The following is a 26,292-nucleotide window of genomic DNA, read 5'->3' on the forward strand; positions in this document are numbered from 1 at the left end:
CAAGTGAGTGTGTCTTTTCAAGCTACACCAGGGGTCTTCAAACCTGGCCCTTTTTATGACTTCTGAGCTTCAACTCCCAGAATTCGTCTGGCTGAGGAATTCTGGGAGTTGAAGTTCACAAGTCACAAAAGGGCCGAGTTTGAAGACTCCCGAGCTACACACTCGTCCCGAATCTTGCAGAAGGTTAGACAGGTGCACTCGCTTTGTGCATCAACGCTCATGTTATTTGCCGATTTTCGGTTTCACCACCTCTCTGACCTTCAGTATTTATGTCTTTCCAATCCCATGGATCAACAGAGTTTGACCCAAGGCATTTGCTAAGTTTTTTTGTCCTACTCCATTAGGGCCACACTACCCAGTTTCCCCATAGTCCCCCTCAAAATGCTTCATAATAATAATCTAGTCCCACCCGCTTCCCAGATAGCAATAGGAAATAATCGGGGGGGGGGTTGTTTTATTTTGAGTGGTTATTTTTTCTTTTTTTACACCTAAGGCAGAAATGCTTCTTTGGAATGTTTTTTTTCACTTGCAATTTGATTTGATCTCAAAAACAAGACTTACACATCCCAGAGAAATTCGAACAAGTGGGCTAATGCCTCCTTAAGCAACACCAGCTGCCTGCAATTAGTGCAGGTTCGCATCCCACCAGGCTCAAGGTTGACTCAGCCTTCCATCCTTCCGAGGTAGGTAAAATGAGGAGCCAGATTGTGGGGGGCAATTAAGCTGACTTTGTAATAAGGCCGCTTGGGGGTGTGTGTGAAAGCCCTAATAAGCAGGCATATACATAGAATGAAGGCTACTGCTAAGCTTGTAAGCCGCCCTGAGTCTTCGGAGAAGGGCGGGATATAAATGGAATTAAAATAAATAAAATAAGTAGTCTCCTGTTTCGGTCAACGTAGCCGTGAGCTTGGGCCAAATGCTTTTTCCACAAAGAAAATAGGTTTCAATCATTATATTTTTGATGAGATAAAACTCTTTTTTCAAGCGGTGGGCCGTAGGCAAAAGTCAGTAGTGTGTTAAGTCTTTAGCGTTTGAATTAAAATCTGTTCAGATGACCTGCCGTTACCAGTAACGGGGAGGAAATACATGGCTGTATTTGCACTCCATTCATAGACGAAATGCCTTTCTGTACGTGGGCCAATAGCCAGAGAATGGATGTTTCTGAGTAGTAGTAGGAGAGGAAAATATTTACAGCAAGAAGTCTTTGAAATTCCAATATCCAAGTTGTTTTCCTCCATTTTCTCTTTATTAAATTGTACATACCGAATTCATCCTCCAACGTTAATACAAATGTTAACATTGTTACCATTACAGTTACAAGCAAGCAATATATAATACATAACATAAAGTAAAATTAAACGGGTATCTTGGTTTTTGTAGTGTCGTCAAACATTTTTTCCAGGTTGTTTAAAATTTCCTTCCTTGCTTGTAGGATAAAGATTGACTTCCTTGTTGACAGAGCAATACATAGCAAGTAGCAAATTGGATGGATTTAGCCTTCTGATATTACATGGTAATTAGTTGGCTTGCCCACCCCTGGAACAGCAAGGTCTTGGATCAATACCAGTATGTACTAAGGATGCTCCTTCAGCATTTGCCCAGATACACAACAGAGATTTGATTGGAAGCCACTGTGTCAGGGTGAACTGCCCACTTTTGCTGTCCTTATAAGTCAATAAATAGCTTTCTAACAACCCACACCAGAATGCAGAGTACAAAATGGAGTAGGCATACACCGTGTTTTTACCCCAGTCTTTTTACTCACATTTTAGCCTTTGCAGTCAGGTGATTTGTTATTGAAACTGACTCTTGGGAGAATCAAGAGCGGACATTTCCTTCCACCCTCAACTAAAAGTAAAATGTGGTCCTTTGTTTCCTGTTTACCTAATTCTGTGATGAATTTGTAGCTTTGCAAAAAAAAACACGCACTCGGAGAAAATCACACCGAGCCTGGGTTAATTCTCTTGCAGTCATACAGATGTGCTTCACCTAAGTATTCTTTAGTTCAATAAAGGTTTCAATGCTGTTTGAGAATTCCCAGGGCATGCTAAGATACTAGCCTACAATCTGCACACTGTAATCAACCTCAAATCCATCCTGCATACAAGAAGTGTTTATGATACTGGGCCAATTCACACAGCATGCTGTTACAATGTTCAGTTTGGGCTTAATGTTAGGTAGCCTAATCACTGCAGTTTTTAGCAACCAGGATTTCATGGTATGGTTCTTGTAGCAAACCATGACTTTGTATAATGTGTAGAATCCCTGCCATTACAAGGACAACCTACAAGGAAACAGTATGTTTACTGCAGGGGGAAGATCATTGAGCGACAGGTAATAAGCATGCTTTATGCTAGGAATTAGCTACCTTTCAAATCAGCCTCTGTTTGCTTCATGTAGATTATTAAGTTTATATGCCGGCCATCTCACTGTTAAGAGGGACTCTGGGTGGTTTATGTAGTTTTAAACCGGAGATATAGTGATTTTCCTAGATGTTTACAAATGGACTGTAGGCATAAGCAAACCAGTTGGTGTCATTTTAATAACTGCTGACCCAGATCCTTTATATGGACCTATACTTGATCCCACTTTCATTTCACCTCTTTGGAAGGAAGCAAAATTCTGCCCAAAGATTAGTCAGGATATTAACCATGGCAAAAACTCAACTTAAGATTGATGCAGGGTTTTGGGGGTTTTTTTGGTGGTCAATTATCCTGCCTTAGGGCGGTCCTGCAGAACATTAGTTTTCAACTGGCTGTTGTATCATCTGGATCAAATCTCCACCTACCTGAGGTTGTGTTACTTGCTAAGGCTAATGCACTACCATTGTATGTGTGGTTATTAAGCAACTTAAAACTGTCAAAATTCTGTCTTCTCAGCTAGGGGTCTGCAACTTTTGACAACTTTTAAAACTTGTGGATTTCAGCTCCCAGAATTCCTCAGCTAGCTATGTTGGCTGAGGAATTCAGGGAGCTGAAGTTCAAGTCTTAAAAGTTGTCAAGGTTGCAGACCCCTGTACTAAGCCACCATTTGGATCATTTAAAACGGAGCTGAGCAATTAAGTGAATTCGTAGGAAATTCTTGTGTGAGGAGAAACTGACCTTAAGAGCTAGACACATGGTACTGTTTTTAACCATCGTTAGAAATGTATTTATATATTATTAAATATATATGCCACCCATCTCATCCTTAAAACTAGTTTTATTCTAAGTCAACGTTCTGTATTGTATTTTTGAGTTTTTTGGGTTTCTGTATTTAGGCCCTCAGCACTTTTCCTGTGGAAAAAAGGCAAATGCTATGGAAGATAAACATGACTAACTCATTCTCTCCACACCAACTCACGGCTAATGGGTCCTCTCCAGGGAGCAAGCTCAGTAAAAGGCAAGACTTCTGAGGGGAATAGTACTTAAACTTGAGATAATCAGAAGCACAGTAGCATGAAAAAGCTAGAAAAGCTTAGCTATGGTTGAAAACAATGGTTACCATAAGGAGCAACTGGCCTTTTAAGTTCATTAATGTCCGGAATTTGGAGGGAGAATGCAAACTTCTCCAAATTATTTAAAAAAAAAAACAGCTTTGTTCAACAGAATAAAAAAATACAAGCAGAAAAGGCATGGTTTCAATCTTACATAACAAAATTATTTTTCACATAGTTTTCGTGTGGTACTTGGGAAGGATGGATGACATACGAGAAAAGATGACCTTACAAGAATGTACTGCATGCTGTAAAAAAAAAAACCACTTGATTTTTTTCCCCTTTAAAGTCATTTTGGTACCAAAAGTAAAGTCTTTTGTAAATCTTGTAATATTTTACAAATGATTATACACGTCTTACTGGTTCCATTTGACTGCCTTTACCCCTGTGTGTACATACCACCTTCCAAAGAAACTCGTACTTATCCACCAAGTAACACCACTGTGGGTTGCAATCGTTTAGATTTAGAAGAACTTCTCTCCTAATTTTTTCCTGGACTACATTTTGACTGAGGAAAGATTTAGGCTACGTTCTTCTTCAGGACAATTTTCAAAACATTTTCAAACATTTTGTAAAAGGTATGGAAACATTGAAACCTTTGGTGTTCCCTAGAAACTTTCTGAAAGAATGTGTATGGTCTTTGCCAAAATTCTTCCAAGAAATACTGAACACCTCTCCCCTCCCCCACCCCCAAGGAGCAAACTTTTATTGGTGTTATTTTTAACCCAGGCCAACGAGGTCAAGGGCTGGCTTGACCAATAACGGAGACCATCCAAGCAACTTCCAATAAGTACTTGCTTCATACTCGGGAGAATTGAAAACAGCCTAGAAATGAGTATATGGATTTTCCCTTCCATCCTCTCACCCAAAGAATATCATTATTTATCTCAAAATTGTTCAATACAGTAGTGCTAGCGTCTTCAAGCTCGACTTAACTGGCTGGTTAATGTACATTTTGAAGACCTGGGAAATTATATTCAATTTTTGCTAACAGAATGCAATTTCCAAACTCAGCAATGAACATGTCCACACTACTCATAGTTAAATTAGATATTTCTTTTTTTTTCACCATGTTTATTACTAATGTACAAAATATACAAAACTTAGAGCAAGACATTTTGTTCCCCTCAGGAGAGGGGTTTGCTGCACCCACTTCAGGACGAGGGGAGATGAAAGATGTTGAGAGTCCACATCTTATGAGACCGTTTTTTAAAAAAAAAACAACCCACAACCAACAGCGTAAATCAGGAAAACAAAAGTTTACCCCCCTAAACCATTAGTCTCCAGATTTAGTTTTCACAGAAAACAGTTTGTAGGTTTCCCCCAATGGCAGACTTAGCACCAAGGGAAACCACATCTGCGCAGTCAATAGGGCACTGCAAAGGGGTATTTTTACAAAGGGCCATCCTGGTTCAAGAGGGTATTTGTGCAAGTGGCGGCGGCTGGAATTCTCCGTTCTCCCATTGGGCCTTTTTAGGCAGGAGCAATAAGATTTCCGGCCCTTGGATCTCCCAGAACAATCCACAAGCAGTTGCCGCACCCTCTCCCCTGCCTCACGCGCACGTGCCTAAAAAGGACGCTTTTTCCTGCCGATGCCGGGTCTTCCTCCAGACCGAAAGCAATTCACCAGTGCCAGTCTGGTTCCAGTCTGGGAAGTTGGAAGAACGCTGCCCAGTCCAATCAAGGCTGTGAGCAAGAACATCCCCTTCCTTTGCTGGTTCCACAGGTATATTTACATAAATTGCTTTAAAAACAAAAAAAACAAAAACAAAAAAAACAAAAACAAAAAAAACCCACCCCATCTTTCAAGTCTCTTGTGCTTTCACAGTCATTGGTTGCTTCACCTCCCCGGGATGGGGAAAGGGGGGGAGGAGGGGGGAAAGATGCCTCCCAACAGTTTCTCTTTTGAGGGTGTGGCAGTTCATCAGTAGCAGCAAATGCCGAAGGAGGAAGTCGTCTTGCATTCCCTCGCTCCGAGCATTTAAAGGGCCTCACAGAAGCCATAAAAAGCAGGTGCAGCATCAGTCAGAAAGGGGAGCGGGAAGGGCTTGAGTTCAAGGTCAATTGGGAATGTGCGGCCGATGCCACGGTCCGAGTAGGCGAGGAGGACGCGGGATTCCTTCTGCTAGGGCAAAGGCGGCCCATTCACTCCGGGATGGTAGAAGGCACAGTTGTTTTCGTACCTGCAGCTGCCTTTCATGGTGAAGTGGCGACATACAGGACGCTTTGACCTATCTGAAGGGCGGAAAAAGAATAAACGAGAGCCCGTCAGCCACGACAGCGGGAACACGCGGGGACTTCACGTATATCACTGCTCCCAGCAAGCCCACTGTTCTCTGTCCAGCACAACTCCACCCAGAGCACTAAGATCACAATTCTAAAAATGGCAAATTGCAGGGCTTTAAAACAAAACCGTTTTATTTTAAAACCTAGCTCGACATTACTACACGTCTTTGAAGTAACTGTTTAGAAGAACCCTGCCCCCCCAAAAAAAATTCCCTGGAATAAAATGCCACCCCTAACTTGCTTTTATGGCGGCCTGCTTCCCCCATGCAATTCAGAATGCTAGGCCAATCCCTCTTAAAAATCCCACCCCCCAATGGGCGCAGGAATGAATATTTACCTCCACCGTGGCCGCCTCCGTGCCCCCAGCCGTGGTCCCCTGGGTGACCTCTGCCGTGGTCCCCTGGATGTCCCCTGCCGTGGTCCCCTGGATGTCCCCTGCCGTGGTCCCCTGGATATCCCCGGCTGTGGTCCCCTGGATGTCCCCGGCTGTGGTCCCCTGGATGACCGCCTGGATGTCCCCTGCCGTGGTCCCCCGGGTGGCCCCCTCCTCCGTGACCTCCGTGGCCACCACCGCCGTGTCCCCCTCCGTGGCCACTGCTGCCGTGTCCCCCTCCGTGGCCACCGCCCATGCTGTTGTTGGGAGGGCCCCCCCTACCATTGGGGGGACCTCCACTCCGTCCGCCTCCTCGCCCTCGGAAAGGAGGCTCTCCACCTCTGCCACCACGGCCACGATGGAAAGGGCCGGGTCCGGGTCCCGGGCCGGGACTGCCACCTCTCATGCCTCCGTGGGGCCCACCACGCATGCCACCATCGGGAGGATCCCAGTATCCATCATTACACTGGGGAGGTGGTGGACCCATCATCCGTGGTCCATTGGGCACAACAGGGCCTGGGGGCATGTTAGGACCGCCCGGGCCTCCGTGGGGTCCTAGGGAAGGGAGAAGAGGTGTGGGGTTAAGTTAGCTTCAGATCCCACCATCTTCACAGCCCTTGGTAGACCCTGCCCTCTTCACTTGCCACCCCATCTCTAACTCTTCCCTTCCCCGATTTAACAGATCTCTGCTTACCAGGCATAGGTCCTGGACCTCCAGGAGGGAAGTGTTGCATATTTTTGGGGCCTGGTGGGAATCCGTTGGGGACCGGGCCAGGTCCCGGTCCAAGAAGCCCATGTGGGACTGTAAGAAAAGCAAAGCAGCTGTTAATTAAACCAATACCAGAAATAAACAATAGCTAGTCGGACTAAACTCAGACCGGGTTAAGATTATCTTTTTCTTTTCTTTTAAGGACACTAAAGACAGACTTGTATCTAAACCGGGTTTCCATTTTCAAAGCTATACAAAGGGGGATACAAGTCTGACGCATTAGATGTGTTTTTAATGGGAACGAAACAAATTCAGCTGGAACAGCTAAGGAAAAACAGCCCATCCGTTCTTTTACCTCCCCCTGAAGGAACTGGTCCAGGCTGGCCCTGCAAATTGCCAAGCAAGTGCTTAATCTTGTCAGAATAATCTGGTTGCTTCATCAACTCCTCTGTTTTATGATTGTTTGAGCCACCCTGCACAAAACGAGAAGAGAAATTGGAAGAAATTAGAACGCGTTTTCTTTCTTAACCTTCCTACCTCCTCCTCCTTTTGCTGCTCTGATCCTATACATAAACCTGCTTTAAAACGCTACTGCCACAAGTGAGTGATTCAGTCTTCTACCCTTCGCAAAAAGGTCTGACTTGGAGGAGCAGAAAATGGGTTTCAAGAAAGAATCCCATTTATCGGCTTCACTTATTGATAACTTGGAATCTCTCCTATTTTTTGTTGTTATCCTAGTCTTTAAAATTTTCTGGAACCTACATTTTTTGGAGGGCTTTGGGCAATAGGACAAAGATAAGCTGGGGAGTCGTTTTAAGGTTCTGTGCTATCTTCAAGGCAGGTGGCAAGCAAGTAAATCAAGGGCCACATTCATTGCTTTCTCAATCGATTATCGTTTCCGCTATTTAAAAAACAAAAAAAAAAAAACTATCCTACGACGCTTCTAGTTACCATGATGGAGGTGAGAATCTCTTGCATGTTGATGGAAGAGCTGGGGTTGGGGCCCTGCGGAGTCTTGCCTGCCCCCATGCTGCCCATGAGGTTGGCCAGGACCGGGGGGAGCTTGGAGCCCCCAGCTCCGTCCGGAGACCGCGAGGCAGATGGGTCGAGTCTTTCATCGTAGGTGGCCTCATCCATGGAGCATTCCTGAGAGAGGTGACAGAGGAGACACAAGGAGTCAGGAGGAATTGGCTGCTGGGGAGCTGGGTGCTCAAACCCGAGGTGGGGGGGAGATTGGCTACAAGAGCTTGGGGCATACAAAAGGGGGGGAGGGGCTGGAGGACCCTAAGGCAAAGCAGGTACATGAAGAAATGTTCCCCATCTCCACTGTTTCTGTTACGCACAAAGGAAACAGAAACATAAGAGAGGGGGGACGGTTACAGCACACAGGACATCATCCAGTACCCTTTTGGAAAGTTCTTTGCTAAATATATGGCACTCGGGAGCCTTACCTATTAAGTATCCTGAGCTAAAAGAATACTCATCCTATTTTATAATTTAAAGGCAAGCTCTGACCTGTCATTCCCACTCTACTACAGCCCACTGAGTTTTTTTGTCTTGTCTGTTTAAAATAGAGGGTGGAATTAAAAAAAAAAAAGGACCAAGCATATTTACCTCATCTAAAGGAATCAGCTTAGGTGGCACTGGCTCATAGGACTCTGGGTCTGGCTCATGAGGGTTGTCAGGAACACTTAAGGAAAAAAAAAAGACCAAAAAACATCAGCTCGACGTTAATAAAGATGAGGGGGAAAATGTTCAATTTGTATTAGCTGAGATAACTGGAATGTTAAAAGTAGGTGGTTTAAATCTCTGGACAATATACAGTATGAATTATAAAAAAAACTCTCTTCCTCCTCCCACAGAAACACCAATGGACGAGCACGGCCAGAATTGCTCAACTGCTAAGCAATACAGAAAAACTGGACTAGCCGTATGATTTCCTTCAGCGGTTTTTTTTTTTAATTTCTCACCAATAAGTCATCATTGCTCTCTTCCTGAGTAACGTTTGTGAATCAATCTTTTTATATTTAATTCATTACTACTAATTCATTACTACTACTTCATTACTACTAAGTCAACTATGCGCATGTATTTTCCGGCTTAGAATCTTGTATGCATTTCAAATCTGTCCCAACAGCTGACTCACCTCTCTTTGGAGAGAAAGATTTCCTGTAAAATGCCTTTCTCGCGCTCGGCTTGGGTGAATTTCTCCTGACTGCCACTTCCTGGCTGAACCAGCGGAGCAGGCAAATCAATGGGCTTTGGATAGACCCAGGGGACCTTCTCTTCCATCGCATCATGGCTAAGTCGACGGGCTGTCTCGAAGGCATGGCGATCCAACATTATTTCTCGCTTGGCAGCCTCGCCAAAGTCTTTGATCTTATTTACGTTAACTGTAAGAGATTGAACGGAAATTGTATTCCACATTTATTTACTTACTTATTTGCTTATTTATTTGTTTAACCCAGCCCACCTCATTTGCATGCGACTCTGGGGGAGGTGTACAGAATTAAAGCACAACAATTAAAACCAACCATTAAAGCTAATTAAAACAGTTAAAAGCTATGGTTTTAAAAAAAGCACAACAACAAAAAGACAGGGAAAAATACAGTTATACGCAGCACAACTATTTAAAGGGCTCCGTGCTTCCGTAAGACTTAATAAAAGTTCCACGGAACTTAATAAATGCCTAAGGTTAGCTAATAGACAAAACTTTCTACGTCCACAAAATGCTTTAAATATTTTAAATAAATAAGCAGTGAATAAGCATATATAGGTACATCTCTGAGGGGAACACCCCAACTTATGTGTCAGGCCTTTGATCAATTTGTCCATAGCCCTCACGTCTCCATCTCCGAATTAGCTTCAGAATCATAAATACTAAGCAATTAAAGGTAAAGGTAAAGGTTCCCCCGCACATGCGTGCTAGTCGTTTCCGACTCTAGGGGCCGGTGCTCATCTCCGTTTCAAAGCCGAGGATCCAGCGCTTGTCCGAGGACGTCTCCATGTGGCCGGCATGACTAGACGCCAAAGGCGCATGGAACGCTGTTACCTTCCCACCATAGTGGTCCCTATTTTTCTACTTGCATTTTTATGTGCTTTCGAACTGCTAGGTGGGCAGAAGCTGGGACGAGTAACAGGCGCTCACTCTGCTACGCGGCACTCGGGATTCGACCCGCCAAACTGCCGACCTTCTGATCGACAAGCTCAGCGTCCTAACCCACTGAGCCACCGCGTCCCTTTTGTTGATTAGTTGGGCATATGTTTAATTTTCTTTTAACTTTTGTATTTTTGTATTTTTTATATATCTAGTTTACAATAAATATCTTTACGGCTGAGGGGGATCAGAAAGGTAAATGGGGGGGGTCTTGAGCAAATAAAAAGTTGAAAGTCGTAACTATGACAGGCGTAACTATGTTCTGTGAGACTTCCCAGGACTTTTGCAATTTGCATCTTTGGAAAAAGGGGGGGGGGGGAAAACCACCACTCACCTCTTTCTGTCTCATCCAATTCAAAGTAGAAATACTCCCGCAGTTTATTCTCCTCAGGCCAACTCACTGTTTTCTTCTTTTTGCCCTTCTTTGTCAACTGGGTCGAATCAGCTGGGCTCTCGGTTGGCTTTGAATCCAATAAACCTCCATGTTCAGAGGAATCTGAAAAAGCACCCGCCCATTCAGCAACAATACTTTAAAAGCAGGCTACGTGCCTCAAGCACTTGGAATAGCCAAGGAAAGAAGGAAATCCCCCATCACCCAAAGCACCCTAGGCTGCCATGGCGTTCCAGATACCACTTGCGTAATGAACCGCCAGTGACCGACTGATTAGTACCTAGTAAAAAGGCTGCTAGCCTAGGCAAGAATGGTGGGGGAAAAAAGTATCACGCTACAACTACAGCGCATCTTTGTTAACGCCGAGTGTGTTAATTCTCCCCTCACTCACTTGTTTCCATAGGTTCAGGCACCTCTACGGCTGGCACAGGGGTACCAGGTCGATCCACATCCATCGGTTCTGAAGCTGGGTTGAGCTCCGGTGAAGACGGCTTGGCAGCGGCGGTCTCTGGGGCCGGCTTGCCTTCAAAAGGACTTGGCTGCGAACCGCGAGGAACAAAGCAAAGTGAGTTGACTTCCAAATTTAAAGCCATCTCCGTCAAAGTAGGATTGGCTGGCTCTGCACAGTTTCCTACCTTAGCTGCGGTTGGAGACAGGACTTTCTTTTTCTTTTTAATCTTGATTTCTGGGACAGGGGCAGAGTTCAGGGCATCCAAGAAGCCCAGTCCTTCCATAGCTGGAGAAGTAAATTGAGAAGGGCTTAAAAAAACCATTCGGTACTAAAAGTTTCCCAATGATATGAACGGCCTTCCTTTCCTTCTCTCCCAGGCCACTACTAGTGTATTGCATTGATGGCCCAATGCAGCCTCTTCCCCTCTCCCTCCTCAGTCAGTTCCACCAACGCTCTTGGCTTTTACCCACTCTTGCTTCCAGCCACCCCCCCAAAATTGCTTCCGTTTAAGAGAACTACGTTTTACTCTAGTCTATACTGAAGCAAAACAGCCCATCGATCAAACATCTCCAAGGTGCACAATTTGAGCGTAAATTGTTCAAAACCCGGCTAATATTAATATGCATGGAACATTTTGTGCACTGAATATCTACATATCCCTAATCGACATGGAAGAGATTTCAGTTGGGGAAATTCAGCAATTAACTAACAAGCAAGATCAAAACATTCAACTTCTGTCCTCAGTGGCTTTAATCTATAGCCCAGGTTACTCCTTAAACTCCATGGCTATGAAATAGGAGAAAGCCTTACGCTGTGCGGGGATGATCTTCACTTTAATTTCCTTGGTAGCATTGGGCGTGGTGTTGAGGGGTTTGTATTTCTTCTCAACAGGTGGGTTATCTGCCATTGGGTTTGATATGCTATGGAGAGAAACAGGCCTCGAGTCAGTCAAAGGGAAGATGCTGAATAGTTCAGAGTTGGTAATGTCTTTCATGCCAAACAGATTCCCACTTCTGGGTATATATTTGATCTATTCCGTCTTTGACAAAAAAATCACCAATATAAAAGGAAAAGTAGTTGCTTCATCATACGCCATTTTGTGAATATGCTTTTTTTTTCCCCGTGCCTGTCCTCTACTCCTTTGACCTAAAGCCTATATCTAAAGCTCCACAGGTCTCTTTGGGTGCAGCCAAGCCAGACCAAATATTCTCCGTTTTTGTGGGGGAATGATGAAATATTTGGAATTTTAAAGAGTATTTCGTGGGAAATTGTGGAAGGAGCTTGTTTATTTGGATGCAGTCTTAGTGCAAATGATAAAAACAAGCTGGTGTCCTTCCCAGAAATCTCCTGCCTATTTCTGTTTTCTTTTTAAGCCCAGATCAAATTTCTCAAGAGCACTTCCTAAATACCTAAATGTTTATATCCAATTATGACGTTAAAATTGTATTCTATAATTGTTTGAATACCAAAGTAATTGGATTCCGGTTCATATATTAGTTAGAGAATATCAAGTTCTTATAAAAATGCAAACTGAACAAACTCCAGGGTCCTTGGTACTTTCTGAACTTGGTTGTTTTTCTTGCAAACATTTCATTGCCCTAACTAGGATGCACTGATCACGTTACCTAGTTTGGGTAGTGAAATATTTGCAAGGAAACCACCAAAGCTCAGAGAGCACAAAGGACCACTCATGTCAACCCTGCGCTTACAAATATTCTCTTTTATCAGGGAACAAGCTTTCCTGAGCTTCTGAGCTTCAAATACTACATTTCTTGTGTTACGCACAAGAAATTTCTCCCCACTAATGTAGGGTTACAAATTATAAAGGTGCAGGCTTGTATCATTTGAACAACTACATTACAGATTCAGTCCCACATCCGATAAATTAAGAGACAAAGTGATTTTTCCCCCCTTTAAGATCATATTACTTACATCTGTCTTTTCAGCGGTATTGGCTTGAAACTATATTTATCAGAGGTCACTGAAGTATTTATGTTCTTTTTCACAGGAATGAGTGAGGGAGTTTCCATTTCCAAACCTGCAAGCAAGCAGCAATAGTAAGTAACGGAACAATTTAAAAATCCCGGAACGTGCTACGAGCACAGACCGAGCTGTTTGCCCAAGGCCAATGAAATTCTGGCTAGGCTATGTTAAGGTAATTCTAACCCTAATTATACAGCCATTGACAATTCTAACTGCACTTACCTGTGGAACGAAATTTGGCATGGCTAGGTGCGGTGGTGCGGAGAGATTTTGGTTTTTCTTTCTTCTTTTCAGGAGCCTCCTCAGGCTTCACTTCTGATTTGGTTTCCTGAGGTTTCTCCTGAACAGAAGGTGATTTGTTCTTGTTTTCTTCCTTTCGTTTTTTCTTTTCTCGCTCTGCAAAGTACAAACAAAGCCAGCGACTTAGCAGGGCTAAAAAAAAATCGTGTTTTCTGGTCTTTCTGAAAGCACCCCCCTTTTACAATACAACATCCAATCACATGTTTGCCTTAACATTACAATGTCTGACAATACATAAACACAACCACTTCTTGGCCTTTTGACTAAGATCAAGTGTAAAAAAACAACACGTAAGCCAGACATGTCAAACACAAGGCCCGGGGGCCAGATCCGGCCCGCAAAGTGGTTTCATGCGGCCCGCAAAGCCATCCTGGAAACAGTGAGGGAACGGCCCCCACTGCCTTGGCCCTGGCCCAGAGACCCTCCTTCTGCCAGAGACCCTCAGATCTGTCCCACTCCTGCCCAGGCCCCCATAGGCACCCTTGAAAACGATGTAGAGCTGGCCACGCCCACCCAGTAGGCCATACACACTCTAGCCACGCCCACCCAGGCCATACCCACCTGGCCCCTTGAGGGCAACCACAATGCTGATGCGGCCCTCAATGAAATTGAGTTTGACACCCCTGTAAGCAATACAGTGGGGAGACAGCTTATGACTTAACAAGGCATGTTTAAAATATTCTCTGTCTCTCATCTGGTTGTTTCCTAAACAGCATCTCTTTTTCTCATCCCCAAGGTTATCCACCCATTCCACTACACCTGGAGTACAAAGTAGATGATTTATTTTAAGCAACACTGCGGTCCCATAGATTATTACAGTTAAGAGTCTGATTTCACTACAACAAAGCTTTCACGGTCCATGCTTCTGTGGAAATATAAAGCCACTAACCTGCAGGCTGAGAGCTACTCTGAGAGCGGATCACACCCATCCAGTCGCTCACCAGTATGGAAGCCAGTCGACGAAGCTCTAATAAGGAAAGAATGTAAAAGCACTCAATTAATTAAAAAAGTAATTTCAAATAGGACCTTGCAAACCCAGAATGGTGCTCAGTATCAGACATCTGTATACGGCCAAGTGACAATTACCTTCATCATCACTTGATTTGCTGAGCTGCTTCACCAATTTGGCAGTATTGTTCTGAAAAAAAAAAGGAAAAGGAAGAGTTTGTTATGTGACATAAAAACTACAGGATGTATCCTTGCAGATTATCACCCGTGAAACTAGGAATATTGTTTTGAGTACTGACTTATATAAACCTGAAGAAAAGTTCAACCTCACAAGTCCTCTTCCTTCCTTCCAATTTGGGACAGAACATTTTTTGCTTTGATCTTGGAAAGGTCAAATTAAAAGGATAACCTCCACTATTGTGCAATTAACTAACCTGTTTCAGATGATCCACAGTCAGAGGTAAGTGTTGGAGTGTGAGTAGAATCTGCTGGAGGAGGGGTACGTTACTGGATGCTTTCGAGCTTGTTAGCCACGTGTTAAGGAGCTTATAGCCACCAACTTTGATGAATCTATAGAATGAAGAGACAAAATTGTGGTTCATAAGTAGAATGATATTATAGCTTGCTTCAACACAGGTTATAGAATAACTACAAGTAGCTGGATACACATCTTAAGTCAAGCAACAATCACATTACTGTAATGGCTGCAAAGAATATGTGTACTGTACACATGTGCATACACACTCACACACTTAAATTGCATATTTATATTTTGTTTTGGCTTCATAATAGATGAGCGCATTCTTAGAATTTCCAGGAATACATACAGAATTAGAACTTCAATATTATGTCTCCCTCCTCATAATATCATCACCGCTCCCATCTATGCTCCCATTTATATTCCTTCATTCTATTCCATGAACAAGGTAACACTGTACTGGAATCTGACTGAAAGCAGATCAAGTGAACAGCGATGCAAAAAAATGCCCCAAAGCCATAATAAAGGCCAAGGAATCAAATTAAAATAGCAACTGTTAGCAGAATTCATTAAAAAAAAAATAATCTCACTTGCTTTTAACACACTGAACATCTAACTTCATTCCCCACAAACATGCAGCAGAACTTACTTTGCAAGTATATCTTGTGCTCGGGTCTGCAACAGAATGTTCAAGTAGATGCAACGACTGACCATCTTCTGTGCATCTTTCATTAAACTGAAGTGAAAAAAGCCAAGAATGGAAATTTGCAATTTGATAGCAGATAAAATGAATGGAGGACGAGTGTGACGAGTATATAAATGCCAGTTGAGATTGGGAGAAATAGTTGGGGGAAAAGGAAAATATACCCAATTACACCATTCTTGAACATCCCATGTAACATAACTGTAGGAAATTGCAAAAGGCTGGGCAAACTTTCTCTTTAAAAAAAATACATCTATCAACATCCTTTTATATTTTTCAACTTAAGTGGCCTATAATTCATATCAGTACAAAGAAAAGCAAACTTGGTCTCAACAAAGTATTAATAGTACAGTATTTCAATATGCCAATATTTTTGCAGTTACAGGTAATTAATAGATTCTTGACACTAATACTTACTTAAAAATTTTAGTGATGCCTTCATGAGTTTTGACTTCTCCATCTTTGCCAAGGAAACAATCCAGTCCCTTTAGGAGCTCCTTTGGATCTATGGGTCTAGAACCCATGTTTGCAAATTCTGTCAAAAACAGGAAAGAGGCAATTTTGAATTCTTCTTTGGGAAGATAAAAAAAAATGAACAAAACTTTCAAGAATGTTTTAAAAATAAAATTTCCAAAAGTTAATAAGATTTATTATTGTAGCCTAGCAAAATGCAAAACATGGGGAAAAGGTGCAAAGTATTATCATATATCTTCTAGTTTCTTGAAGTTTTGGGGATCCAGTATTTCACTTAAAACATCTATGACTATTTTGGTAAAGGAAAAACAAAAATCCCCACTCCCACATGTACATTCATGTTTACTTGTCCTTAAAATTACGAAGAGTCCCTCCTTCCGAAAATATGTAAAATATTGAAGTATTTTGTTGGTTCAAGTAAAATTCAGTCCAAACTCCAGAGCAATGCCCATCTGCCTTATTTTCCAAAAAGGATACTGTTTCTCCTATCCCCAGAATTTCCACTATGTGTCTTCAGCTTAGAATAGCCAATCCAAGGTAGATAATTGATAGGGATTTCAGTGGAAATTTATTCACAAAAAGTCTCACTGAATTCAGTTTAATTTATTCCCTGCTAAAGTATCCAATACTATGTTGTTCTTTCTTAATATCATAATTGATAGTATTTCCCCACATCCATACAGACGATTGCATACAAATATGAGCCAAAAACACATACACTCATGTTACAAATGATGAACTATCCCAGTGGAACTCCATAAACAGGTTACAGGTCTCATTTGTCTCACATCTAATTGATAAAGCACAGTAATGAAAGTTCTTTAGATTTCTACTACCCTACACTGATGGCCTCTATTAAAACCATTTGATTGTTGGATTCACTGTACTTGCTCAGTAAATGAGTACCAAAAGTAGTAATTCAAATGAAAAGAATTTCAAGCACCCCGATTATACATGGTACACATTTTCCTTTTGCCCTCAGGTCTTGGTGCACAGTGGGAATCAATTAGCTGATTTGCAAGTTGTAGTCAAGTGCTCTTAATCACAGGGTTTGTTGTTTGTGCTCAGAAAGTTGCTTAATATGGCTTTCTGTGCAAGACTGTTAGTTTAGAAACCTGCCACAATTCTTGGGATAAAGAACAGTTTGTTTGCAAGACAACTCAACAATCAAAGATGATAGTATCAAAAAATGTATAATAAATTTGTGTTGAATGTACTTGACCTTTTGTTCAGAGCTCAAGGTGTATATATATATATATATATATATATATATATGCGTGTGTGTGTGTGTGTATACACACACACATATATATTCAAGGAACAGAATTTTAAATATGTAAAATTATGTAAGAAAGTTAGGTTTATCTGCTCAAGTAACATTTGGCCTAGGCATGGCTGACAGATACTCAGCATTGGCCCTTAATTTTAACTTCTAACTATACCTTAAAGCAGCCTTTTAATTCCAAACGTGGTTCCTCTAAACCCTTTTTAAGGTGTAAAGACATATTGGCTGCCTTTCATCAGTTTATTAAGCTCTGCATAAATAAGGCCTACACTGTGGTATGAGTTTATAAATTTCATGGTAAATGGAGCATCACCACCCCTTGCACTAAAAGGTGTAGTTCCTGAAATTATGGTAGCCCTACTGGGATTAGGTGTGGATGTTTGGTAATGGGCTTGCAATTGCATTACTGAATTGCTTTTAGAAGTATGTAGACAGCATGATTAGGCGCATATGATTAAGTTCTTATAAGTCTGATGCAGTGAACTGTCCATCTTAAATAAATTTGCCCAGGAATATTCCGTTTTGAGTTCAAAATGAGGTACAATAAATGTACCTTAATGAAATAATTTTATGTCATCTTGTAGCACATCGCTCTTGCAAAATTCAGTTTGCTAAGCTTTGGCCTTCCCCATTAATATGCAGTATTTTTTTTAAAAAAAATTCCACAGCATTAAGTAATGGCATCTCTGTGGTAGAAGCAATAGCCAAGTCAATGGAGCAGTCTTCTTTTGTTTTCCACAGAAAGCATCTTCAGTTCTTTTTAGTATAGTAAATTGGACTAAGCAAATACCCTACTTTTTCCAAAGCCATGAAGATTAGGTATTGTGCAGAAATGGTTTTCCCCCAAAGCAGGAGGGCCCAGTCCACGTGTATTCCTATGTTTTAGATATAGTAATTTTAAAAAGTCCATGACCAGAAGAAATCAATTATCGTGTTGTGTTTTCATATGGAAAAAAAATACTATCCAGGTACAGATGATAGTAGAGTGGGACTGTAAAGTTGTTACCAGCCTGTGGTGACTTGTAGAGTCCTTATGTGGCTTCAGTCCAGTTCTGAAGAATTGCTATTGAAGTTCTGTATCATGAGTTCACCCAGGAATGGAAAGACCAAATGAGGTGGGCTTTGGAGACTGAACTCCCCTGTCACCCCACAACATGGCCTTTCACATGCAAGACAGCAATACACTGTTGAGGGAAACTTGGCACTGATGAAACTTGGGCTCAGCCTGCTTTGGTGAAGAGGACCTCAGTCTCCAGAGCTGTCATTCTGGCACTTTTTCAGCACTACAACCCCAGGAGAGAATTGAAAATACAAATGTTACTTATAATTTATGCAATTTGAGTTTCTAAACCCCCACATCTGTAGTGGTTTTGCCAACAGTATTTCGATACCTACTCCAGCAGCCAGGGAAAGCATTCTTTCCATTCATTCTGCCCTTGATCACGATTGCCTGATTAAAGACTATAAAGATTAAAGACTGCTAACTGAAGTTTTGTTAGTAGCAAACCACATTCCAAAAACATTACACAATGATGATATAATTTTATTTTTTTTGGAAATAGAACAAGGCAAGCTTTCGTATTTCTGTTCCATTTGAACTGGCATAATATGAGGCTCTGCAGCTCTATAACTGAAGTAATTCTGAGTGATGGGTGCATTACAGATCATGTGAGATTCCAGGCTAATCTTACAACTTCCTTAGCTAACAGATTGTGATTATAATCTTACTACAGAAGTTGTATCTTTATATATATTAGTAAGGAACCTATATAATTTGAGAACTTTACATTATAAATCAACATTTTTTAAAGAAGCAAATACTTAATAAAATCAGTATGGCCACTATCTTGAATTTAAGAAAACAAAGAATCCAGCAACACCTGAAAAGCCTAATAAATATATTAAGAGATAGTACTGGACACCTGCAGCGAAGGATATACTCAAGATATTCAAAGGATATTCACGAATATAAGCTTTTTAATTTTCTCTTTTTAAAAGAAATGTTTTAAGGCAAGGGGCCCACAACATATCAACTAATTCAAAACTAATTTGTTTCACAATGCTCACCCCAAGCAAGAGCTTCTAAAATTCTGAGTTCATTTTTTTCCTCTGTATAAACAAAAGTAAAACATTTTGACTCAAGAAATATGCAATCTTCTCACAAAAGGTTTTTGCCTCATCAAAAATTAAAGATTCTGAAAAACAAGTTCACTTAAAAGAATTTTTGGCTTAAAGTTTTTGAAAAACCAAATCTTAAAACTTCTTTTTCTGTAGGAATTAAAGGCAATTTAACAAAAAGCCAATAACTGTAATTTGGAAACATTACTACATAATTTCTTTTGCAACTATACAGGAAAAAAAAGTTGCAACGTAAATGCATTTGGACTAAAAGAATGAGTAGTTCGGCCAGACACAGCATTTCAGCAAAACTGCTCATTCTTTTAACCAAACATTGTTTAACCTTGGTCCCTATTTCAAGTGTCTGTTGGATTGCAGATTTTAATTTGAGGAACTGAAGCGGCAACCCAGCTGCCATTTTTAAGTTTACAGGTATATTTTAAAAACTGGAAGTTTTATGGCAGTTAATTATTTGAACTGTAAAACTATCAACTATTAAAACCTCATCTTTGAGTCAGATTCTAAAATTATAGTTATGAAAAAGGTGTTGTTTTAAGACATACTAATCAAATTAGGTTAATTAGTATGTTAGCAGCAAATACTTTTTTGTGCAGTTGATTTACATTCCCAGTAACTTAAATTTATTCCAAACTATAGTTAGCAAGTCTGAACAACACAAATTTCATTCCAGATTTATCGAAAGTTGCGTTTCAGAAACATTCTAAAAACATGCTCTTTTAACTAAATAAAGCTAATTAGTAACTATATATTCACTTGGAAGCATCTTTCACTAAAACTGCTTTCAAGTACATAAGCAGTGAGCAAAACTACAATAAACTGAACAAAATTAAAATTCAAGAATTACCAGCTGTTTGAAAATAATCCAAACTTGAAGATTAAGTAAAAACCAATGATATATATACATTAGAAGTAGTTTTCTAATGTAAACTTATAGTACCAGCTAAGTTAGACATTTATTTATTCATCATAATTGCAAATAGAAACCGGGCTTTCTATGAAGTTCAGCGTTGGTTACCATATGCTTCATTGATAATGTTCATACTTATTATATCCATGCTATTTTCTCACATCTGAAATGTGACTCGATTAAAAAGCCAAACTTTTTGGTTCAAATCTGAAACTGTGACATCAAGCTTTGTTAGTAATTCTGCATTTAGCTAAATCTCAAGTAAAATATATGCAAGTCATTCATTGTTAGGGGGAAAAAGGGCATCAGAAATTAAGTTTTCTATTCTATTTTTTAATCATTAAACTTTACAACTCTTGGATTATCAGTAGTGTCTTGTCAGCCTATTTTATTAGTTTAGCATGGATGTGAAAAAAATCTACATGTAAGCTTAAGCTTTACACAACAGCCTCTAATCCTAAATGTACACTTAAAGAGTAAATGCATCTTGGCCCTCATTCTATTTTTAAATTTCATTTTAATAATGTATATGAGACTAATTTTATTATGAAGCACATCAATATGTCTGGGCTAATAAACATCTAACAAATATTAGATATTCTACTCAGTAAGCTTAAAGGAAACTTTACTGTTTCATGACATCCTTAATTTGATAAATGCTCTAAAAATAAGAAATTCAGTCTCACACACAAACTTGTTAAATTACAAATTTCTTATAGTAGTTCAGTCATAGTTCATTGCTATAGTTCAGTACAGAAATTCATCTGAAGAAATCACCTACGGTCATCAAGTGGCAATAGTCTTTAAATCTCTCAGTTTTAGTAGACGTTCATTTGAAAGCTTTGATGTCTTATTGTTTCTTAGTATTTAATACTACTTATATATTCTATACCAGAGCTGGTGGATTAATATGGTAGACTGTTCATTATATTTATAAGTTTAAACAGGTTACCTTGATCACATAGGAATCTCAATAGAATAAAACATAATAGTACTTTCATCTTCCCAAAGATCAACGTTCACAAAGATGGGAAAATACTAAATATTTAGCCGTTACCATCACTGCATTTGTCAGACAACTACACTGTAACTTTAGATCCAAATTGCAATGCAGATACCATAATTTTTGCACATTGTACAATGCAACACAACAAATTTTAATATACTTAGCTATGACTAATAACATCTAAAAAACAATTTGATAGGAATTGTAATGTGGGGGAATGTCCAGCATATCCCACCAAGATATTCCCATGAAAAAGGTAACAAAAAGCAGGCTGTTAACTGTTGTCAGATGCAAACCAGTCAGGTCCTTGCCATTATACTCTTTTGGTTATCCTGAAAAAAAAATCCTAGAGAGCTTTCCAAGAATCTCAGAATTTGGATATGCTGGAGCAAAAAGAAGTTAACATTAAAGTTCTTGAAGCCTGGATGAAAAACAGAAAAATGAAGGACATTGACAAGAGGCGAAGCAAGGTATAGGTACTAGAAACATTATCTACGTTGCATTTCCCTCTCCAAGGTGCTCCAATTCATCTGAAAATTAATTATCCAGAATTTGACTCCCGAGAATCATTTTGTATTTGTAGAGACTTAATATCAAGATTTTAACCCAAGACTTTTATATCCTACAATTCTATTGTTAGCAAAGTGCTTTAAAATGTGTTCCCAAGGGAATTACTAGTTACAATTCCTGTTGTTTTACTAGCTATTGCAAGTACTCAGTTCATTACTGTACCGTGCTAAAAGCCTCTACTCCCAAGAATTTCTTGTCAATCCCATCAATTGTAGACATATTTGCTGTAGACATACAGCAAGTATATCAATTCCATTTGAAGTCAGAATTTCTGAATTGATGAGCTACTTTCATTTTCAACCATAAAACTGAGCTAGTATCAACAGTCTAAGTATATTCTGTGTTAAGAGGATAGATGAGCCATTTGAGCCTTATTATAGTAGCCTTTCAATCAGTAACGATGTTTAAAATACATCCATCTTCAGGCATACTTAGAAGCATATCCTTTAAGGATCCGTTTTTTAGGGAGGAAAGTGGCAATACTTTTATTATTCCCCATTAAATTGAACATAATTTGACACCTTCTTAAGCAGATTCGTTTAGGGTTCAGTTTCCATCCAAATTATACTTACATGGAAATTAGCTCCAGAGAAATTTCCATTAAGTATGTTCAGAAGTGAAGGTTATATTCTTTGTCCATATACCTCCCCATTTACTTAGTGCTCAGTAAGTAGGGGAATATATTGCCATGTTGAACTATTATCAAATTTATGCTCAAGTTCTAGTACAATTCCAATTTCCTTCAGATGATGTTTTAAAAAACAACAACTTTGTCTTATATAAAGAACAAGCAAAGCAAACAGGGCTGGCTTTCCACATGGGATTTTACATCACAGAAGGAATTTCACCCAGGTTATTCAGTGTTATGACATGTCATTGCCTCATCTAACTGACATAATAATATAGCTCAGTATCTGATAAAGGAGCTAAGCCACAATAGTAGTTAAGGCTGGAATCTGGCAGCATAATTCTGTTGAAACTACAGCTTGACCTTCCAGAATTAAAATTTCAGAATCTTGAACAAACCAAGATTCTAAAAGTATTGTTTCTTATCCATATAAGGGAATCCTCTAAATAGTGGATTTGGAGGGAAAGCTGTGTATTTTCCTATAATCTTTTGATTAATTTGCTGGCAAGCTGCTGTGCTGTTATTCAAACCAATAACTGTGTAAAAACTGAATCTTAACTTCAGAATAGCCCATTTCACAATGAAAACAATACTTATGTTAGCCCTCAAGACTGTATTACAGTAGTATTAACCTTGCCCTATATTTTGCTCTAATTTACATTATTTTGTTTCAACTGTTGTAGGCTGTTCTAGTCAGATCAGAGCTTTCTTAATCAAGCGTTTTGAATAGATGTGAATTTTACTGAACACTTGAAAGCAGTTATTTTCTGCCAAGTTTACACTCGAGGCTGCCTTATGCAGCAAGCCTACCCCCCCACAAATTAAATCGACTTTGTATTGCACAAAACACCTTGAGATGTCATGAGGTGCAGATTATAAAATTTTATAGCCAGAACAGTGTCACCGATTAAAAAAAGGGGGGAAGAGATGTTTCTATATGAAATGCTACCACCGGAGGCAGAGATGGAGGCATTAATTTCAGCTTTGTGAAATATTTCCCCACAGTATTGAATAATCACTACTTAAGTGAGGAAAAGTCACAAAGGCAGCATTTCTTAAATGCTATCTGATGCTCATGCAGACCCATTTAATAAACTTTTACAGAATTAACCAAGCTGGGAAGGAGTAATTTAGCAGCCTCAATAGATTGGCAAACATTTAAAACCCATTACAGCCTGCATGCATCAGTAGGAGTCACTTCATGGTGTTGACATGGAAGAGAACAGCAGCAAAAAGAAATGAATAAAAACCAAAGTGGTCTGGAATAGAAATGAAGGTTGTGAAATGTAATTAATACCATAAAGATTTTGCTTACCAGGTGGAATTGTGGCTGTTCCCCTCCCTTTGGTGAGGTAATACAAGTAGCTGGATTCCCATTTTTTCCTAATGAGCACTTCTTTCCTAGTACATTGTACAGGAACGGTGGAATGTGGCAAATTAATACAAGACTTACACCACCACCCCATTCCCTTTGTGTACATATGGCCAAAGAAAATGAAAATACAACACCCCTCCCTTCGTTTTTTTTGTAATTCCAGCGTCAATGACACTAAATATTTGGGATCCAGTGGTAGCATTTCATATTTCTTAACAGTTAAATCTGACAAGAAAACATGCTTCCCTGACCCATATCCCATTTCAGAGACCTCACGATGAAAAAAAAAGAGGAAGAGGAAAAGACACAAAAAAAGTTGTCGGTCTATCACAAATATAGGCACTTAATAAATTTGTCCAACAAATACAATCATGTAGGTATCACAGAAAGCCAAAGTTCTCATGTGATGTTGAAACCTTAAAAGAAAACTCAGTGGATTTATGATAATACTTTGCACTTCTAGCAAGCTGTACCTAGATATTTCCTAAAGATGAAGCAGTAGCGGAAGTTTGTTAAATCATTTGGAAAAGTGACAAAACGGTTAGCCAGTTCTGCCCTCCCCAACTGCTTGCTCTGGGCTCCAAACATAAGGTAGTGAAGGGGAGGAGCTAGCTACAAGCTGCTTACATCAGCTCTTGAAAGCCTCGTGGGTTCTTGTATAGGAGAGAGAGAAGGCGCCATTTTAGCACAGGCGGATTAAGGGGGGGGGGAAAGCAAGAGCCTCCAGAATCTATTTAGGAAACTATAGCAGCAATACAACCCATCACATGCACAAATTCTATCATTTTATGTCAGTTCTACCAACTAGAACCTATTTAACAGTTCAAAAAAGGGGATCCCTTGTTGGTGAGTGCCAGAGACTCAAAAGAACCTCATTATTCACCATTGTATAAGGTCAGTACCTCCTGCCCAGTTTTTTCAGTAGATAAAGGTAGAAGAAATAAAAATGGAAACATCCTGTAAAGGAAAATTGTAATGCTGCTCGTCAGGGACAGAAAGATTAAAAATAACACTGCCATACTGCAGCGCGGGGAATGAGAAAAATAGATGAGACATTTTAAAAGCAAATTAAGACCTCATTTGAATCCAATTGGTTTCTATTAGTTCTTTTAAAAGATATCAAGTTTAAAATGATTTTCCAAACTCATTTTGCAATCTTTATTTCTAGATTGCTTTCATATTACAAACCTACATATACATTTTAAAACCTTGTTTAAAAAAAACACAAAACCCCTCCAACATTGCCATCCTTAGAACTATAGGTGCCGACACATAAACCCATCCCAAGACTCCATCTGGCTACTACTGTAGTTATTGCTTTGTCCCAACTCTTGCCCTGCAATCTTTATGTACAGATTGCTTATTTAATTCAAGCACTTGTCTCCCACACAAAGAAGCAGCACTTTATTAGTTCAGTCGCCACCATCTGTTATGTGGGAGCTCATTAACCCTTGACAGTCCTGGAGAGGATGGATTTTCTAAGAGACCATCATTCTCCTTATATATACATTTTTGGTGGCAAAATGCCTGCGTCTTAAGGGTTAACACCTCAAACAAAACCCGCTTTCCCACAATTTTTGTCTTTTCTTCGTGCCATTAGCTCACTTCCACATGGATGAATTTTTTGGTCAGTTGGTTGAAAATGCGACACTTACTATCCAATTAATTTTGTCGTCGACAGCGCCTCAAGGTTTAGCTTTTTTGGATTAAGCTGTGTTTTTAAAGAAAAAAATGAATTTGGTTTTGCTCATTTTAAAAAAAAAAGCAACTTTTTGTAATAAAAAGTTGTTTGATAAAAAAAAGCATCAGGGTAAGTTGTTGCTAGATATTAATTTTGGTTTTTATGTTTTTAGTGGCAGTTGTTCTCCTTCAGATCATAAAGAATTTTAACAGCTTCCCAATACAGACGATCAGAAATGTAGATGGCTTTTTTGTGTCGTCTCAGAGGCTCAACTGTGGGGCAATTTTTCTGTTTCACGATGTTCAACGGTGTCTCAAGATCAAAGGAAACCTACAAAATGAAGAAATTAATTGCAATTAAATTTCAAAAATTAACCTTCAAACAACAAGTAAGACACAGCGTTTGGCTAAATCTTCCCTTTCGTCAATCTTCCGTTTCTATCGGGTTAAAAGAACCAGAGGACAGATAATAAATTTATCGGACAATGTTAATTTTTACGTTTTTTCGGCTCGTTTTTGAGTGGCTTGTTTTAATTTTTTTAAGGGAGAACTGAGTTGAGGGCTTTCTTGAAGGTTCAAATTGACCTTCAGGATAGCCTAAGGAAAGAAATAGGATTTTGCAAATGTCAATAACATTATATTGCGGGAGAGAGAGGAAATAAAATTATCAAACCGTAATGCCCTTTTGTCCCCTCCCAAGCCGCTCCCATAATAACGTCGTCAGAAACACAGTACTCACCTTTAAACAGACCCCAGAATGGCCGAAGCGAGCGCGCGCGGAGGCTTTTATATGGCGGCACTCCCTCCGCTTAACGCCTCCTCCCACCGTCGTGCGCTGCGTCCAAAGAACAAAGCCTTGGCCGTCTGCCCCGCCCAATTGAGTCTCCCGTTTGCCTAAAGACGGGATAAAATTTCTATCAACGCACACGGTTCGAATTCTATTTTGAAAAGCAGTTCAACGGTGTGAAAAGAAT

General features: G+C 40.0%; 1 protein-coding gene across 1 annotated transcript; it reads right to left on the reverse strand.

The window, feature by feature from the left end:
* Positions 1-5,289: 5,289 nt before the first annotated feature.
* Positions 5,290-26,189, reverse strand: PPP1R10 (protein phosphatase 1 regulatory subunit 10). The gene is made up of 20 exons (XM_083354080.1): positions 26,058-26,189; positions 25,294-25,649; positions 15,672-15,789; positions 15,201-15,287; positions 14,508-14,643; positions 14,212-14,263; positions 14,015-14,092; positions 13,048-13,221; positions 12,775-12,880; positions 11,653-11,762; positions 11,027-11,127; positions 10,783-10,930; positions 10,335-10,496; positions 8,990-9,236; positions 8,458-8,533; positions 7,795-7,989; positions 7,199-7,316; positions 6,829-6,936; positions 6,099-6,689; positions 5,290-5,710 (listed from the first exon to the last, which is right to left on the reverse strand). Exons 3-20 carry the CDS (start codon positions 15,776-15,778, stop codon positions 5,601-5,603), a joined length of 2,706 nt encoding a protein of 901 aa, XP_083210206.1. The 5' UTR covers positions 15,779-15,789; positions 25,294-25,649; positions 26,058-26,189; the 3' UTR covers positions 5,290-5,600.
* Between the last annotated feature and the right edge of the window lie 103 nt (positions 26,190-26,292).

This window comes from Vipera ursinii (genome assembly GCF_947247035.1).
Source record: "Vipera ursinii genome assembly, chromosome: 2".
Lineage (NCBI taxonomy): Eukaryota > Metazoa > Chordata > Lepidosauria > Squamata > Viperidae > Vipera > Vipera ursinii.